The sequence below is a fragment of the Dendrobates tinctorius genome, unplaced genomic scaffold (assembly GCF_039654945.1).
Source record: "Dendrobates tinctorius isolate UK_male_01 unplaced genomic scaffold, ASM3965494v1 ptg000311l, whole genome shotgun sequence".
Taxonomy (NCBI): Eukaryota; Metazoa; Chordata; class Amphibia; order Anura; family Dendrobatidae; genus Dendrobates; species Dendrobates tinctorius.
In genome coordinates, this window is record NW_027361978.1 from 575,148 (window position 1) to 593,317 (window position 18,170).

At 49.0% G+C, this 18,170-nt stretch overlaps 1 protein-coding gene across 1 annotated transcript in view; it reads left to right on the forward strand.

Moving 5' to 3' along the window:
- OBSCN (obscurin, cytoskeletal calmodulin and titin-interacting RhoGEF) overlaps positions 1-18,170 on the forward strand; it is a 636,219-nt gene that overhangs the window by 544,319 nt on the left and 73,730 nt on the right. Inside the window, exon 98 of the mRNA XM_073561015.1 lies at positions 11,533-11,593. Within this exon, the coding sequence (XP_073417116.1) occupies positions 11,533-11,593 (61 nt within the window). The remainder of the gene's footprint in view (positions 1-11,532; positions 11,594-18,170) is intronic.

The following is an 18,170-nucleotide window of genomic DNA, read 5'->3' on the forward strand; positions in this document are numbered from 1 at the left end:
CTCGCACGTCTTCGGGTACCTCCATCACGCACTTGAAGGCCATGGACTTGCTCTCATCCTGGACAGATGGCTCTGGGTTCCCCACAGACACTTCCCTCAAGGTATCTGCCAAGACCGGATGACTGTCTTGTGCAGCTCTTGGCTCACCATCTTCCTGAGATTTACAGTCCTCAGGACCCTTTTCCGAGATGGGCTTTGGCAGTTCTGCCTTGCTATCAGTCGGGCATGGCCGCTGTACGTCTTCGCCCATCCACTTCTCCCGTAGAAGACCTTTTACTACTCCACTGAGTTCTTGCAGAACTTTATCTTGCTCCTCTGCCAGGTAGCGACGCTGATCCTCTCTCCTGAGAATCTCCTGTTGATGCTTCTCTTGGGCCTCTCTAAGCACCTCCATATCTTCCAACAGGGTCTTGTTCATGGTTTTACACGCTGACAGGTGACCTCTGAGCTCAGAGACTTCCTTCTCCAGCTCATCCACTCTGTGCTCAGCTGCTTGCCTTAGGACTCCTTCCCGTTCAACATGTTCTGTTACAGTCTCCTTTATCAGCTGTATCTCACAATCTTGTTCTCTTTTGGCCAGCACGTGTCTCACCACTACCTCTTTAATTATATCGTCAAAGGGTACCACTGGGTCAGTCACACCAGTTGAGTGAACCCTCCAGTTACCGTCCAGCACCAATGTGTCTAGTCCAGTCGTCTCATCTCCCAGCCCACCATCTGTCTTATCACGAGACGTCAGGTCCGTAAGTTGGGCAGATGTCCTTCTTCCGGTCAGTTCTACCTCTGACCTGTCCACGTCAGGAGCCGTCACTGTCTGTGTCCGCTGGCCCCACAGTCGAAGCATCTCCATCGTCCGACCAAATGTCATCAAACAAAACAAAGTCCCGGCCCCTCTCCCAGGCATAGACTAAGTCCCGTGGTATCCCTCCCCCTTGGCATTCACCACCTTTGGTCCCCTCAAACACTACTCTGTCTACTGCGTAGTTCACCGTGACCCCGTGTTTACAGCGAACCCTGACATTTTTCTCGGTCAGAGAGAAAACGAGAGGCGTTCCTGTTAGAGTCACCTGACTCTGAGTCCAGCCGACCAAAGGCTCCTTCCCAGTGCAGCATCACTGTACACATGTGAGATCAACTCTCATTGTTTGATTATTTATAGTTCTTCCTTCAATGTTTACAAGTCAACAAGCTTACTGGGCTGGACAATGTGTAATCAATGTATCAACAAACATCATTGTACAATTATCTTGCGTCTCTAGTCATCCAGGATAACAGCACAATATGTTACAACAAACGTCAACGTACAAGTCAATATTGCAGGCTTATACAAACAAAAGTCTGTGTTTTTTTGACCAACCAGAAAGAAACACATACATTCAAAAGTCAATATATAGATAACAGTCTATGCCTTCTGGTTTACTGAAAATAGACGTCTGGTTAATTAAGATAAAATACAGTATTGTCACACACATGATCTTGTAAGTGGTATACTATATGTACAGACATCCCATATTAAATACAGTATATGTGTCTGGTGCATTATCTGATGTCTGTACACATAGTGTAATATGCACTAGTTACATATGATCCTGTATGTGGTATACTATATGTATAGATATGACATGGTGTATACAGGATAATGTGTGACTGGTGTAATATCTGATATCTGCATTCCTAGTGTAATATATGAGATCACATCACCTGTATCTGACATTTGTATCAAAGTATATACTAGTATGTGCTGTACTGTGTGCACAGGCAACCAGTCTTATATACATGATAATATGTGACTGATGAATTATCTGATGTCTGTCCACATAGTGAAATATATTAAGGTCACATACTATCCTGTATATAATATAAGTGTAGCCATAATATATGATATACAAGTACAGATCAGCTAATTGATGCAACAGGAGTGAAGGGTGGGCCGTTACTCATGGGCCACTGCGGTGTGCTTGCTCCCCAGGCTAAAATGTGCCATCCAGCCCCTACCTGCAGAATACACAAGGTCCCCCTGCTCATGTCAGCCCATGTCCAGGCCTGTTAGATATTTACCAATGACCATCTGGATGATCCAGAAGAGGCATAGAAAAAGGTCATGTCGTCAGATGAGACTAAAATAGAACTTTTTGGTATCAACTCCAATTGCAGTGTTTGGAGGAAAATGGATGAGTACAACTTGTGACGAACAGCCCGCCGCTGTTTGCCGATATGCGACAGACAGCCCACCGCTGTTCGCCACTACGTGACGAACGGGGGTCCCACTGCCACCAAAACGTGACGGACAGCAGACCCTGTGTCACCACTGTGTCACAATCCCACCACTGACACCGGTGCATCAGCGGACGGAGGGACGCGACACACTGCCGTCATACGGCTATCACAGGGACAGTGGGGGCTTATCTTAGTTATCCCACCACTGGCACCATGTGACCAAAAACATATCCAGCAAGCTAATCTCGCTCTAACAATTTGCCGCAGGGGGGGTTATTTTGGGTGCCCCACCGCTGCTATCAACCTTCCAAGTACTGAGGGGATTTATGTATATCCCACTTTCTCAGTTCCACTTTGGAACTCGCAGCTCTTCGGCGCCCCCCCCCATACCCTCAGGTCAGTCAGGGAACTGCACCTAGGATAATTAGTCGCCGGATGGTCTGCTTGTTGTGAACCGGCAATTAGGCTTCTGCAGTAAGGGAATTATCAATGTTGTGGCCGCAGCCCCTCATTCAGCAATATAAGACCCTTCTGGACTGCCAGCAAGCCGCAATCACCGTGCACAACGCGCTGCCACCAGTCACGGTTTACTTAATTCATAGTGTTAAACTAAGAGGGTCCGTGGCCAACCCCTTGAATTAGTAGCGATTATGTAACAAAGGCGTATAGTTAGATTCTTAGAGCATGGAGGCAGACTAAATATTAAATCATTTATTCCCCGAAAAAGTAGGGCAGTGATTACAGATAAAAGTTTCTATAAAATTGAGACATTAATTATGTACAGTTACAAATATAAAATAAAAGATGGATGAACATAGAAAGTAACACTCTCGGTTGTTCATGACTCTTTAGGCAAAACCAGGCGGCTGGGGGGTGGGGGGAATGGGACAACCAAATGTCCCAAGACATCCGCACGTGTCTCTCTGGAACCAGGATTTTAGCTGTTCTGGGCTGGTTTTGCCAAGGGAATGCCTTATAGACTCTGCTATGTGACATCACGGAAAGAGGCATTCTGGGTAAGTCCCACCTCCCTCTTTCCAAGTAGGAATCATACTAAAACTTATAATAATCATAACTCAGTGGGGGAAGCCCGCACACACATATATATGGCATCATTGTTTGTGGTTTGTGGAGTACAATAATTCAAGACCAAATATGCAGTAGTTCTGACCCACAGTTTAGAAGGAACCCATATCTCAGGTTCTGATGATCCGAGGGCTTCGCAAAAGCCATGGTAGCGAAGCTGGGACCGCTCAGATTACAAAAATATGATTTTTATATCTCTGCTGTGTATGGTTTTCGCAGGGCAGTCTCTCATAGTCTTATTCAAACCTCTTGGTTTCAGACAAAGATCTTTTCCCTCTCTTTTTTTTTTTTTTCTTTCAGCTGTGGAGAGGAGCCAAATGGTTGTAACAGGAAGTGTCCTAGCTAATTAACATTCCTGCTCCTCCAGAGGAAATAGCCGGGATCAGATTTCAGATGCTGGCAGGGTTGATAACACTTGGGGAAAGGAATTTCTACTACTGACAGTTTACAATGTCATAGAATGGCGGATTTCTAGCACATTCCAACAGAAAACATATTTTGCAGACATTGTATATCACACCTCCCCCCTTAAGAGGGCGCTAAGGAGGCATTACCTCTCGGTAATCGGCCATGCGCACCTCAGCGGGTTCGCCTCGGCGGGACAACCCATCGGTATTGCCGTTTTCACTGCCCTTCCTGTGTTTTACAGTGAAGTCGTACTGTTGAAGGGCAAGGCTCCAGCGGAGCAACCTTCCATTGGTTCCGGACACTGTGTGCAACCAGCTCAGAGGGTTGTGGTCGGTTACCACCGTGAAGGCGCGCCCGTACAGGTAGGGCTGCAAACGTTGCAGTGCCCACACCATGGCCAGACACTCCTTCTCGATGGTGGAGTATGCCACTTCCCTCGGCAAGAGTTTCCGGCTCAGGTACAACACGGGGTGCTCCTGGTTCCCCGAGTCGACCTGGCTGAGCACAGCACCGAGGCCAAACTCGCTGGAGTCGGTCTGTACCAGAAACGGGTTTCTACTGTCGACTGCTCTCAACACTGGAGAGCTGCACAGGGCTGCTTTCAAAACTTGGAAAGCCGCTTCACAGTCATCTGTCCAGTTGACTGTTTGGGGTAGCCTCTGCTTGCTGAGGTCAGTCAAGGGTTTTGCAAGGGCGCTATAGTCCTGCACGAACCGCCTATAGTACCCTGCAGTGCCCAAGAAGGACTTCACCTGTTTCTTGTTCCTGGGGGTGGGCCAGGACACGATTGCGTCCACCTTTTCTGGCTCCGAACTCATGAAACCTCCTCTCCGGTGCCCCAGGTAGTGGACCTCGCGCATGCCTATCTAGCACTTCCCCGGCTTGATGGTCAGGCCTGCCTGGTGAAGACGCTTGAGCACCTCCTGGAGGTGCTGAAGGTGTTCCTCCCAGGTGGAACTGAAGATGGCAATATCGTCTAAGTTCGCCACCGCGTACTCCTCCAGTCCCCGAAGCAGGTGGTTGACCATCCGCTGGAAAGTGGCAGGGGCATTCTTCATGCCGAAGGGCATGACTGTGGACTCATACAGTCCAAAGGGGGTGATAAAGGCAGATTTCTCCTGCACCTCAGGGCTCAGGGGGATCTGCCAGTATCCCCGACTCAAATCCATGATGGATATGTACTTGGCTTTTGCCAACCACTCGAGCAGATCCTCGATGCGCGGCATCGGGTGGGCATCAGAGGTTGTGATGGCGTTGAGCCCCCTGTAGTCCACGCAGAACCGGGTGGTTTGATCCTTTTTAGGCACGAGGACTACAGGTGAAGCCCACGCGCTTTTTGACGGTCGAATCACCCCCAGCCTTAACATCTCACCGATCTCTTGGCACATGACCTGTTGCACCGCCTCAGAGATCCGATAAGGTGTTCGCCGTAATGGGGCGTGATTCCCGGTGTCCACCTCATGAACCGCTAACTTCGTCCTCCCAGGACGGTTGGTGAACACAGCCCGGAAGGGTTCCAGGGTTTCCACCAACTGCGACCGCTGGGATACGGTTAGCAAACCACTTATCTCCACGTCCTCAATGGACCCATCAGCCTTGACTTGGGCCAGCATGTCCAGGAGGGGATCTTCCTCCCCATCCTCTGGCAGATTGCAGACCGGTAGGACGCAAGCTTCACGTTCGTAGTGCGCCTTCAGCATGTTGACGTGAAAGGCCTTGCGCCTACCCCGAGCATGGTGAAGCGTGACCATGTAGGTGACCGGGTTGAGCTGTTGGTGGACGACGTACGGGCCTTCCCAGGCTGCCTGTAGCTTATCCATTGGTACGGGCACCAGCACCCACACCTTTTGATCCACCTTGTAGGTCCGCTCCCAGGCGTTCTGGTCATACCAGTGCTTCTGGTCAGCCTGAGCCTGCGTCATGTTGTCATGCACCATCTGCGTCAAGGTCTGCATCTTGTCACGGAAGCGTATGACATAATCCACGATGGACGCTTCTGTGGGGTTTGGCTCATCTTCCCAGGATTCTCTTATCAACCCAAGGGGTCCCCGGACTCACCTGCCATACAGGAGCTCGAAGGGGGAGAACCCGGTCGAGGCCTGCGGAACTTCTCTGTAAGCGAACGGCAAGTGTGGGTGGTACCGCTCCCAGTCGCGCCCTTGGGTCTTAACCAGCATGCTGAGCATCTGTTTGAGGGTACCGTTGAAGCGTTCACACAAACCATTAGCCTGTGTGTGATACGCACTCGATACCAGGTGCTTCACCTGCATTTTCTCACAGAGAGCCTCCATTAGGCGAGACATGAATTGGGTCCCTTGATCGGTAAGCCTCTCCCTGGGAAATCCTACCCTTGACAAGATGGACACCAGTGCGTCAGCCACCTTATCTGCCCTGGTTGAAGACAGAGCTACTGCCTCTGGGTACCGGGTAGCGTAGTCTACCACGGTGAGAATGTATTGCTTTCCGGAGCTGCTGGGGACGGCCAGCGGGCCTACAATGTCCACCGCGATTCTCTGGAAAGGCTCCTCTATCACCGGCAAAGGAATAAGGGGAGCCTTAAGAGTAGGCCCCGCCTTACCCACTTTTTGACAGGTGGCACAGGAGCGGCAGTAGTGTGTTACATCTGTCCCCATCTTGGGCCCATAGAAGTGTTGAGACAGCCGTGCCTTTGTTTTGCTGATCCTCAAGTGTCCAGCGAGTGGCATCTCAGGGGCAATCCGCAACAACTCAGTTCTGAACTGTAGGGGAACAACTAGCTGTCTTTCCCTCAACCACTCCTTTTGGGAATCTCCGGGTACTGTCTCCCGGTACAACCTTCCTCGTTCCCAGAACACCCTCTCCTTATCAGACGTGTGGAGGTGGGCATCTTGGCGAGACCTCTCAATTTCTCCAGGCTGGCACCTGAGTGCAGAGCAGCCTGGAACTCCTTGCTGGAGTCTGCCAGAAGTGACGTCAGGGTTCCTTCCTTACTGGGACCCTCTTGAACCGGCTCTGGGTTCACCTCTGGTTCAGTCTCTCCTGTAGCAGAAGAGGGTCCAGAAGACAGTGCGCTACCTGCGATCTGGGCACTCTGACTGCGTGTGACAGCTGCTATGTATGCTGTCTCCCTGGGGATTTCTACAGACACACCAATCGGCGCTGCCATGGGCTCTACCTCCCCATCCACCCCCAACACTTCAGGAGCAGTGCTACTTATGGGCCCGTTACCTTCCTCGGTGGCACTGATCAGCTGCATAGCATTACCTTCCTGATGGTCCCCATGCACCTCCCCATTTCCTTGAGCACCGTTGCTTGCTCCTGCCAGGGGTTCCTCAGCCGTCTCACTCCGCAGAGTGACAGGGCTGAGCACTTCGGTACCTGTGGACACATCTACCGTTTCAAAGAAAGGGTTAACGGGTTCAGTAGGCACAGATAACATCATCATCATCCTTCCTAGGAAAAGAATGGTTATCAGATTGCTTTGGTACATTCACATCAGCATCATACCTGGGGAAAGAATGGTTGTTAGTTGCATCGTTACTCATCAAGGCATTAGCAGGTAACACATTCAGTTTCCCATAATCATCAACATCAGGGTTAACGTTACCCTTATTATCAGATTGGGGAAGGGTGTCAGGGACATAGTATGCAACCATCCTCCCCAAGTCAGTCCCCAATAAAACATCAGTGGGCAAATTTTCAGACACTCCCACCTCCCTCAACCCGCTCCCAGCACCCCAATCAAGAAAAACCCGGGCCGCTGGCAAGGGACAACGGGTTCCTCCAATACCGGTGACAGGGTTTTCCCCTCAACAAACTCTTCAGGGGCCGCCAATCCAGGATGGATGAGGGTTCGTTCAGCCCCGGTGTCCTTGAGGCCTGTAGCAAGATGGGCCCCCACCTGAACAGGTTGAACGTTGTCATCAGCCCTCCCAACCACACCTCCCACTAAAAGAACAGAGGCGTTGGGCCCGGAGGCCTTGGCTGGGGGGGTTCTTCAGCCTATCCGGGCAGGTGTAAAAGAAGTGACCAGGCCGCTGGCAGTGTTGACACAGGTGCCTGTCAGTAGCCGGCCTGCTGTTGGCAACAGGGACAGGGCCTCCGGAGAGACAGCTAGCTGGGGCACTGGGATTGGTTGCAGGCTTACCCCCTCTCCAGCTGGGGGTGACTGGCCTCCGCGTCTTTGGCTTCCGGTTGGCCTCATAGTTGTCGACGATCTGCGCCGCTTTGTCCGCATTCGATGGTTTGCGGTCCAGGATGAGCTGTCGGACCTCAGCTGGGCAGAGATGCAGGAACTGGTCTTTGATCATCAGGTCCCGTAGCTGCTCAAAGGAATCAACGGACAGTCCCTGGACCCACTGGTCAAAGTGGGTCCTGAGTCCTTGCACCACATCACTGTAGCTATCGTGTGGGCCACGTTGGAGGTGCCGGAACTTCTTTCGGTATACCTCAGGTGTCAGCCGGTATTTGGCGATCAGAGCATCCTTTATGGCACCATAGTCCCCATCATGCGCTTGCGGAAGAGAAGCAAACGCCTCCAGGGCTTTGCCTTTCAGCCCTGGGGTCAAGTACCTGGCCCATTGGTCAGCGGGCAGACGGTACTGTCTGCAGGCTTTCTCAAAGGCTCGCAGAAACGTGTCCAAGTCCCCGTCCTTTTCCATCACGGGAAAATGCTCTGGCCGGGGTTTAGGAGTCTGGATGCTGCTGGGCTCACCGCTTCGGGCTGTGGGGGCATTCCCCCCTTGTCGGAGCATCTCCAGCTCATGGGCCCTCTGCGCCTGGCGCTAGGCTCGCTCAGCCTCTCTTTCGGCTCGCTGCTCCGCTCTCTCCCGCTCGGCTCTCTCTCGAGCTTGCTGGATCAGCTGCAGATGTCCGTCACAGTCTTCGGCAGGGAGTGCATCCAAGGCCGCTTGCAGGTAGGGGTCCAGCGTGCTCTGGTTGAATGTGGGGCCAGCGCTCAGGAGTGGAGCCTCTGCTGCAGCCCCATTGTCACTTGGGCCAACTTCTGCTCCCGCTGGATTCTGGTTGTTGTCCAGCTGCACCAGAGCCGCAATCATTTGGGCTCTGTTTTTGTTCGTGGCATCAAGACCTTGGAACGTGCATAACCCAGCAAGAACTTCCTTTGTCTGCTGTTTGTACCAAGGTTCTCCTTTTGCCGCCGTGGTTGCCAAATAAAAGACAGAAAAGAAAAACGAAGAGAAAGGGAGGGAATACTTGCACGTACACAAAAATGTCTCAGGACTAATAACCACTGAGTCTGTTCTCCAAAACCTATGATGCAGGATTCCCGCAGGAACCGTGCAGGTCTTTAGTGAGAGGGATGATTGCTCAAACCAAATCACTAATGCTCTAGGATTATCCCACCGCTCTGCCACCAGTATGTGACGAACAGCCCGCCGCTGTTCGCCGATATGCGACGGACAACCCACTGCTGTTCGCCACTACGCGACGAACGGGGGTCCCGCTGCCACCAAAACGTGACGGACAGCGGACCCTGTGTCACCACTATGTCACAATCCCACCACTGACACTGGTGCATCAGCGGACGGAGGGACGCGACACTGCCGGCACACGGCTATCACAGGGATAGTGGGGGCTTATCTTAGTTATCCCACCACTGGCACCATGTGACCAAAAACATATCCAGCAAGCTAATCTCGCTCTAACAATTTGCTGCAGGGGGGGTTATTTTGGGTGCCCCACCGCTGCTATCAACCTTCCAAGTACTGAGGGGATTTATGTATATCCCACTTTCTCAGTTCCACTTTGGAACTCGCAGCTCTCCGGCGCCCCCCCTACCCTCAGGTCAGTCAGGGAACTGCACCTAGGATAATTAGTCGCCGGACGGGCTGCTTGTTGTGAACCGGCAATTAGGCTTCTGCAGTAAGGGAATTATCAATGCTGTGGCCGCAGCCCCTCATTCAGCAACATAAGACCCTTCTAGACTGCCAGCAAGCCGCAATCACCGTGCACAACCCGCTGCCACCAGTCACGGTTTACTTAATTCATAGTGTTAAACTAAGAGGGTCCGTGGCCAACCCCTTGAATTAGTAGCGATTATGTAACAAAGGCGTATAGTTTGATTCTTAGAGCATGGAGGCAGACTAAATATTAAATAATTTATTCCCCGAAAAAGTAGGGCAGTGATTACAGATAAAAGTTGCTATAAAATTGAGACATTACTTATGTACAGTTACAAATATAAAATAAAAGATGGATGAACATAGAAAGTAACACTCACGGTTGTTCATGACTCTTTAGGCAAAACCAGGCGGCTGGGACAACCAAACGTCCCAAGACATCCACACGTGTCTCTCTGGAACCAGGATTTTAGCTGTTCTGAGCTGGTTTTGCCAAGGGAATGCCTTATAGACTCTGCTATGTGACATCACGGAAAGAGGCATTCTGGGTAAGTCCCACCTCCCTCATTCCAAGTAGGAATCTTACTAAAACTTATAATAATCATAACTCAGTGGGGGAAGCCCGCACAGACATATATATGGCATCATTGTTTGTGGTTTGTGGAGTACAATAATTCAAGACCAAATATGCAGTAGTTCTGACCCACAGTTTAGAAGGAACCCATATCTCAGGTTCTGATGATCCGAGGGCTTCGCAAAAGCCATGGTAGCGAAGCTGGGACCGCTCAGATTACAAAAATATGGTTTTTTATATCTCTGTTGTGTATGATTTTCGCAGGGCAGTCTCTCATAGTATTATTCAAATCTCTTGGTTTCAGACAAAGATCTTTTCCCTCTCTTTTTTTTTTCTTTCAGCTGTGGAGAAGAGCCAAATGGTTGTAACAGGAAGTGTCCTAGCTAATTAACATTCCTGCTCCTCCAGAGGAAATAGCCGGGATCAGATTTCAGATGCTGGCAGGGTTGATAACACTTGGGGAAAGGAATTCCTACTACTGACAGTTTACAATGTCATAGAATGGAGGATTTCTAGCACATTCCAACAGAAAACATATTTTGCAGACATTGTATATCACACAACTGTAATAGCATCATCCCAAACGTGAAGCATGGTGGGGGAAACATAATTTGGGGTGCTTTTCTGCCAAGGGGACAGGACAACTGCACTGCACTGAAGGGATGATGGATGGGGTCATGTATCGTGAGATTTTGGTCAACAACCTCCTCAGTAAGAGCATTGAAGATGGGTCATGGTTGGATCTTCCAGCATGACAATGACCCAAAAGACACAGTCAGAGCAACTAAGGAATGGCTCCGTAAGAATCATTTCAAGGTCCTTGAGTGGCCTAACCAGTCTCCAGTACTGAACCCAATAAAAAAATCTTTGGAGGCAGCGGAAACTCAATGTTGCCCAGCAACTGCCCCGAAACCTGAAAGATCTGGATAAGATCTGTATGGGGAGGGGGCCAAAATCCCTGCTGCAGTGTGTGCAAACCTGGTCAAGATAACAGGAAATGTCTGACCTCTGTAACTGCAAAGGTTTCTGTACAAATATTAAGTTCTGTTTTTCTATTCTATCAAATACTTATTTCATGTAATAAAGTGCAAATTAATTATGTAACAATCCTACAATGTGATTTTCTGGATTTTAGTTTTAGGTGAAGTGTACCTACAATAAAAATTACAGACCTCTCCATTCTGTGTAGGTGGGAAACTTGCAAAATTGGCAGTGTACCAAATACTTATTTTCCCCACTGTATATGTTCTGGTCTGTGCTCCGCATCAGTGTCTGTGCCTGTGAGTCCGTGTTCGTACATCCATGCGTCTACCTTTAGATCAGTGTCCGTGCGTCAGTGGCTGCAGCTTTATGTGTTGAGCGTCAGAGATCATTGTGAACACTGCTCATTGCCCTTAATGGTGACAGATGTTGTGGGGAAGAACTGCTGGATCGACTCTTCCGGAATCACACAATCACTGAGAGGGAGGTAGGAGAACATCCGTTCAATCCGCCATGTCTGCTACTAACGGAAACTACAAGTCTGTGCTGCGTGCGGTCACTCCTGGCATCTCCTCCTCTTTCCTCTGGTGATTCTGGCTCTAGTGTATCATCTGCATTATAACCCCTCACTCCATCCTTCCCTTGCACAGCACAGCAGCTCCGATCTGCAGCGTCAGCTCCCTCCTCTCCCCTCCTGATTGCTTACTGTTCACATGTTTTATTCCAGGGGTATTTTTGGGAACTGTGCAGATTTGTCATTGTATGAGGAAATCCTTCACTTACAGGGAGGGGATCTGCAACAGGCTGCGAGTAGGGGGCGGCTGCGTAGAGGGGATCCACAGGGAGGGAAAGTGACCACAGGGAGGAGATCTGCAACAGGCTGTGTGTTGAGGGGATCTGCAACAGGCTGCAAGTAGAGGGAGGCCACAGGGAGGTGGTCTGCCATAGGCTTTGTGGAGGGAGAGCTGCCGCATGGAGGCGTGTCTGTAACAGGTTTTGGGGAGTAGGAGCTGCTTCAGGAAAGGGATCTGCAACAAGCTGCAGGAAGCGGATCTGCTGCAGGAGCGGGAGCTGCTGTAGGGAGGGGTTCAGCAACAGGCTGCGAGGAAGGGACGGCCACAGGGTGGGGATCTGCAACAGGTTGTGGGGAGGAGATCTGCAACAGGCAGCAAAGGGGAGACAGCCATAGGGAGGGAGTTTGCAACAGGCTGTGGGGAGTGGGAGTGACCGCAGGGAGGGGATCTGCAACAGACTGTGGGGAGGGGGCAGCCACAGGAGATATGCAACAAGCTGCAGGGAGGAAGCGACTGAAGGGAGGGGGTGGCCACAGGGATGGGTCTGCAGCAGGCTGTGGGCAGGGGATGGCCGCAGTGAGGAGATCTTCAACAGGCTGCAGGGAGAAAGTGACTGAAGGGAGAGTGAGGCTGCAGGGAGGGGGCAGCTAAGTAAATTGCAGATTTTCTGCTAATAACCTATACAGTGGTGTGAAAAAATGTTTGCCCCCTTCCTGAGTTTCTATTCTTTTGCATGTTTGTCACACTTAAATGTTTCTGATCACGAAACAAATGTAAATATCAGAGAAAGATAACACAAATAATCACAAAATACATATTATAAATGAAGGTCTTTATTATTAAGGGAAAAATAAATCCAAACCTACAGGGCCCTGTGTGAGAAAGTGATTGCCCTCACCTCCCCTGAAAACATAAATTAACTGAGGTTTATCACATCTTTGGGAAGCCGAGTTGACAGTCCCTAGCCACACCCAGGCCTGATTACTGTCACACCTGTTCTCAATCAAGAAATCACTTAAATAGGACCTGCCTGACAAAGTGAAGTAGAATACAAGGTCCACAAAAGCTAGACATGCCGCGATCCAAAAAAATTCTGGAACAAATGAGAAATGAAGTAATTGAGATCTGTCAGTCTGGAAATGTTTTTTAAGCCATTTCTAAATCTTTGGGACTCCTGCAAATCACAGTTGCCATTATCCACACATGGCAAAAATATGGAACAGTGGTGAACTGTTTATGGAGTGGCTGGCCAACCAAAATTACCCTAAGAGCGCAGCAACGACTAATCCAAGAGGTCACAAAAGACCGCACAACATCCAACGAACTGCAGTCCTCACTTACCTCAATTAAGGTCAGTGTTCATGACTCCACCATAAGGCCGGCATCACACTTGCAAGAAACTCGCACGAGTTTCGCATCTCAATACCCGGCACTGCCGCTAGCACTCGGGACCGGACATGCGGCTGCATTTATTTCTATGCAGCTGAGCGCTCAGGTCCCGAGTGCTGGTGGCAGTGCTGGGTATTGAGATGCGAGACTCGTGCGAGTTTCTCACATGTGTGACCCTGACCTAAGAAAGCGACTGAGCAAAAATGACCTGCACCACAGAGTTACAAGACAAAAACCACTGCTGAGCAATAAGAACATAAGCCTGAGGCTCCTCTCAGTTTTGCCTGAAAACTTCTTGATGATCCCCAAGACTTTTGCGAGAATACTCTGTGAACTGACGAGTGAAAAGTTGGGCTTTTTGGAAGGTGTTTGTCCCATTACATCTGGCATAGAAGTAACACAGCATTTTAGAAAAAGAACATCATACCAACAGTAAAATATGATGGTGGTTGTGTGATGGTCTGGGACTGTTTTGCTACCTCGGGACTTGGAAGACTTGCTGTGGTAAATAGAACAATGAGAATCATGGAGGAGAATGTCCCGCCATCTGTTTGTGACCTTAAGCTGAAGTGCACTTGGGTTATACAGCAGGACAATGATCCAAAACACACCAGCAAGTCTACCTGTGCATGGCTTAAGAAAAGCAAAATTAGGACTTTGGAGTGGCCTAGTCAAAGTCCTGACCTTAATCTGATTGAGATGCTGTGACATGACATTAAAAAGGCGGTTCATGCTCAGGAACTTCCAGTGGGGCTGAAATACAACAATTCTACAAAGGTGAGCGCCCCAAGTTACTCCAGAGCGTTGTAAAAGACTCATTGCCAGTTATCCTAAATGCAGTTGTTGCTGCTAAGGGTGGCCAGACCAGTTATTAGGTTTAGGGGCAATCACTTTCTCACACAGAGCCCTGTAGGTTTGGATGTCTTTTTCTCTAAATAATAAAGACCTTAATTTATAATCTGCATTGTGTGATTACTTGTGTTATCTTTGTCTAATATTTACATTTGTTTGGTGATCGGAAACATTTAAGGGCAAAAGAATAGGAAATCAAGAAGGGGGTGAACACTTTTTCACACAACTGTATTTACTAGAAATGGTGAATCTATTTACATACTGACATCAGACATGAGACCACACCCCTTTTACTCCAGCCCCACCCCCGGTGATGACATCACTAATATAATAATGAGACCAAACCCCATATACTCCAGCCCAGCCCCAGTGATGACATCACTGATATAATGGGACCATGCCCCTTATACTTCAGCCCCGCCCCCGCTGATGACATAACTGATATAATGATGAGACCACGCCCCTTATACTCCAGCCCCACCCCCGGTCATGACATCACTAATATAATAATGAGACCAAACCCCATATACTCCAGCCCAGCCCCAGTGATGACATCACTGATATAATGGGACCATGCCCCTTATAATCCAGCCCCGCCCCCGCTGATGACAACTGATATAATGATGAGACCACGCCCCTTATACTCCAGCCCCACCCCCGCTGATGATATAACTGATATAATGATGAGACCACACCCCTTATACTCCAGCCCCACCCCCGGTCATGACATCACTAATATAACAATGAGACCAAACCCCATATACTCCAGCCCAGCCCCAGTGATGACATCACTGATATAATGGGACCATGCCCCTTATAATCCAGCCCCGCCCCCGCTGATGACATAACTGATATAATGATGAGACCGTACCCCTTATACTCCAGCCCCACCCCCGGTCATGACATCACTAATATAATAATGAGACCAAACCCCATATACTCCAGCCCAGCCCCAGTGATGACATCACTGATATAATGGGACCATGCCCCTTATAATCCAGCCCCGCCCCCGCTGATGACATAACTGATATAATGATGAGACCACACCCCTTATATTCCAGCCCCACCCCCGGTGATGACATTACTGGTCATAATCCGGTTATTAAGTGGCCGGCCAGAGAAATGAAGTGATTTCTGCAAAAATAATTGCCTGTGTACCATCACTCCTATTGTTTCCACTAAATCCGTGTCCTCTTTTCTGTCTGATTTTGTGGATGTGTTGCCAGAAAAGGGGTGAGCTGCCTCTCCACCATGTATGATTGCCCCCTAAACTTGCTCCCTGGAGCGAAACTACCCAAACCAGATTATACAATCTGTGTGAGCCTGAAAGACCAGCCATGGAGGGTCACATCTCTGAGAGTCTGGCTGTGGGACATATGTATTGCCAAGTCTTTAACACTAAGGTTCGGATACGGCTTTAAAGAAGGCTACTACTTGCGATATAACGCAATTTTATTTGAAGGTACAAAATTAAAGGAATAGTGTGATTGGATTGTATGATTGCGCACACTTTTGTATATTTTAAGATACAAAGGTTAAGTACAGATAAAGATTGAATACATATGATTAGGTATATATAAAGATTAACTATATACAGTATACTCACATCATCACCAAGAGGCTTCTAAACATCATCTGTCTGGAATATCAGAGAAGCAACACCAAGCCAGAGAACCCTGGAAGATTCACTACACTGCACGGGCGTCCCCACTTATGCAGGGATCAGCACTGCACATGTGTTCAGGTGTCCAGTTTTTGCTTCTGTCTAAGTCATGTTTCTCTGGCCTTATATAATAAATTACACTAATGTTTAACCACTAGTTTCATCCCACCTTTCAAGTGGCCAGCTTTCAAGATTGGATGAAACGGAGATATCATGGAATCATCAGACAATGGGTCATAGACACTTAAGGGGGTTTTATACATAGCGATATTGCTATAACGTCACCAATTTTGTGACGTAGCAGCGATATCGCTATGTGTGATACTTACCTCTGACCGGCTCCCCCGCTGTCCATCGCTGATCGCGCGGGAATGTCCGGCTCCATTTCTGGAGGCGGGCGGGAGGACGTCAGGATCGCTGCGTGTGACAGGCGGGAGACCAGCGATCAGCTGGTAACTACCGTACACATCGGGTATCCAATGGACGCGCGTCCCTTAGATACCCGATGTGTACGTTAGTTATCAGCTCCCTGCATCAGCGCGCTGGTTACTAACGAACACAGTTAACGCCCTTTTTTGTCACCTTGTGAGTAGATTTGTCCTGGTGCATCTTTACAATATTTTAGTACACTCACCGGATCTCAAGTCTGATCAGGTTCACGTCCGGCAGGTGTTACAGGTTCTGAAGGAAAGTGAGCTGTTTGCAGAATTAGAAAACCGTGTCCTCGCTGCACAAGCGGTTCAGTTCCTGAGTTTCCTAGTATCTGTGGCAGCTTTCCGGATGGATCCTGATACGGTCCGTGCTGCTCTGGGACCTGCCAGAAAATATGAAAGCATTGCAACGCTTTTTGGCGTTTGCCAACTACTATTGAAAGTTTATCAGAAACTTCTCGTCTATTGTCAATGCCCTCACTGACATGACAAAGAAAGGCACGGACTTCTCGAGGTGGTCCGACTGCACCCGTCAGGCATTTTCTTCCTCGAAGAAATGCTTTTCTACTGCTCCTGTACTCATTCACCCCAATGTTTCCCAACCATGTATTGTTGAGGTTGATGCCTCTGAGGGGTTGGGGCTGTGTTGTCTCTCATCCCCTGTAAAGAGAGTTAGTGGACAAATGACGCGCTGCCCACAGAATGGAGACGTATATCCCCGTATGGTACAGTAAGTGGGGGTTTATGTCAGCGCGTTTCGAAGTATAAAATTACTTCATCTTCAGGAAAAACCACGTGTGTCCACTAACTCCCTTTACAGTCTGGTGGTCGCCTGCTGCCCTGTGGAACCGCTGCAGCTGATCTTTCTACATTATATGCGTGTCTAACAGACTGTACAGGTGAGTTTAATCTGAGTGTAAAGATGACTGTATTTTAGGATAAGCCCCTATTTGCGCTGTTCTTTCCTACAGCTTCTTGATTATCCCCTGGTAAGTGGCATCCATGTGCCGCCTTCTTCTATTAAAAATTATCGTCTGCCAAAAGGAACCTAGGGGTGAATAATTTAGTATGGCTGCCCACCATAAATATTAAACTGAAAATTCCTTCCTGAAATTAGGTCCTAGGTTCATTGGTCCTTACAAGGTGGTCGTCGTACTTATCCCTGTGGCCTTTTGTCTTGAGCGTCCCCTAACTCTTAAAATCCAAAACAGTTTCCACAGGTCATTGCTCAAAAAATATGCAGCGCCTGTGCAGCTGTCACCTTTGCTGATTATTGTTGGTGGTAATTTGGAGACTCAGGTGGCAAGAATTGTGGATTCTCATATGGTTCGCTGCTCTTTACAATATTTGGTGCGCTGGAAGCGGCATGGTCCTGAGGAGAGGATATAGGTACCGGCATCTGAGGTTAATGCCAGTAAACTAGTTCGGTCCTTCCTTGCGGCCCATCCGGACAAATATGGTACCAAGGGCCCAGTAGCCCTTCGTAGAAGGAGGGTATTGTCACTCAGGTGTCATGAAAGACTTGGAGTTAAACGGCCACGTCGGATAATGAATTGCAGATCTTTAGAGATTGTGTGATTTGTGTCCCATATTAAATGGATTTAGTTTCTTCAGGTGCTGAAGAAGTTAATGACCCTTTCTATGCTGGTCAGAAACATGCAGATCCATTTCAGTTGCTTCTGATCTGGTCATTACCTCTTCCTATATAATCTGGACAGACTGACCTTCTTGTCTCTGTCGGTGAAAGATTCATCTTCCTGTGCTGTGTGCTGAAGCTAAAGCTGGAGTCACACATAGCGACTCACTAGCGATCCTGACAACGATATCAATGTATCAGGATCGCTGGTGAATCGCTATGTGATCGCTGGTGAGCTGTCAAACAGGCAGCTTCACCAGCGATCAGCACAGCGACGCCGAGCGTGCGGCGTCACTGTG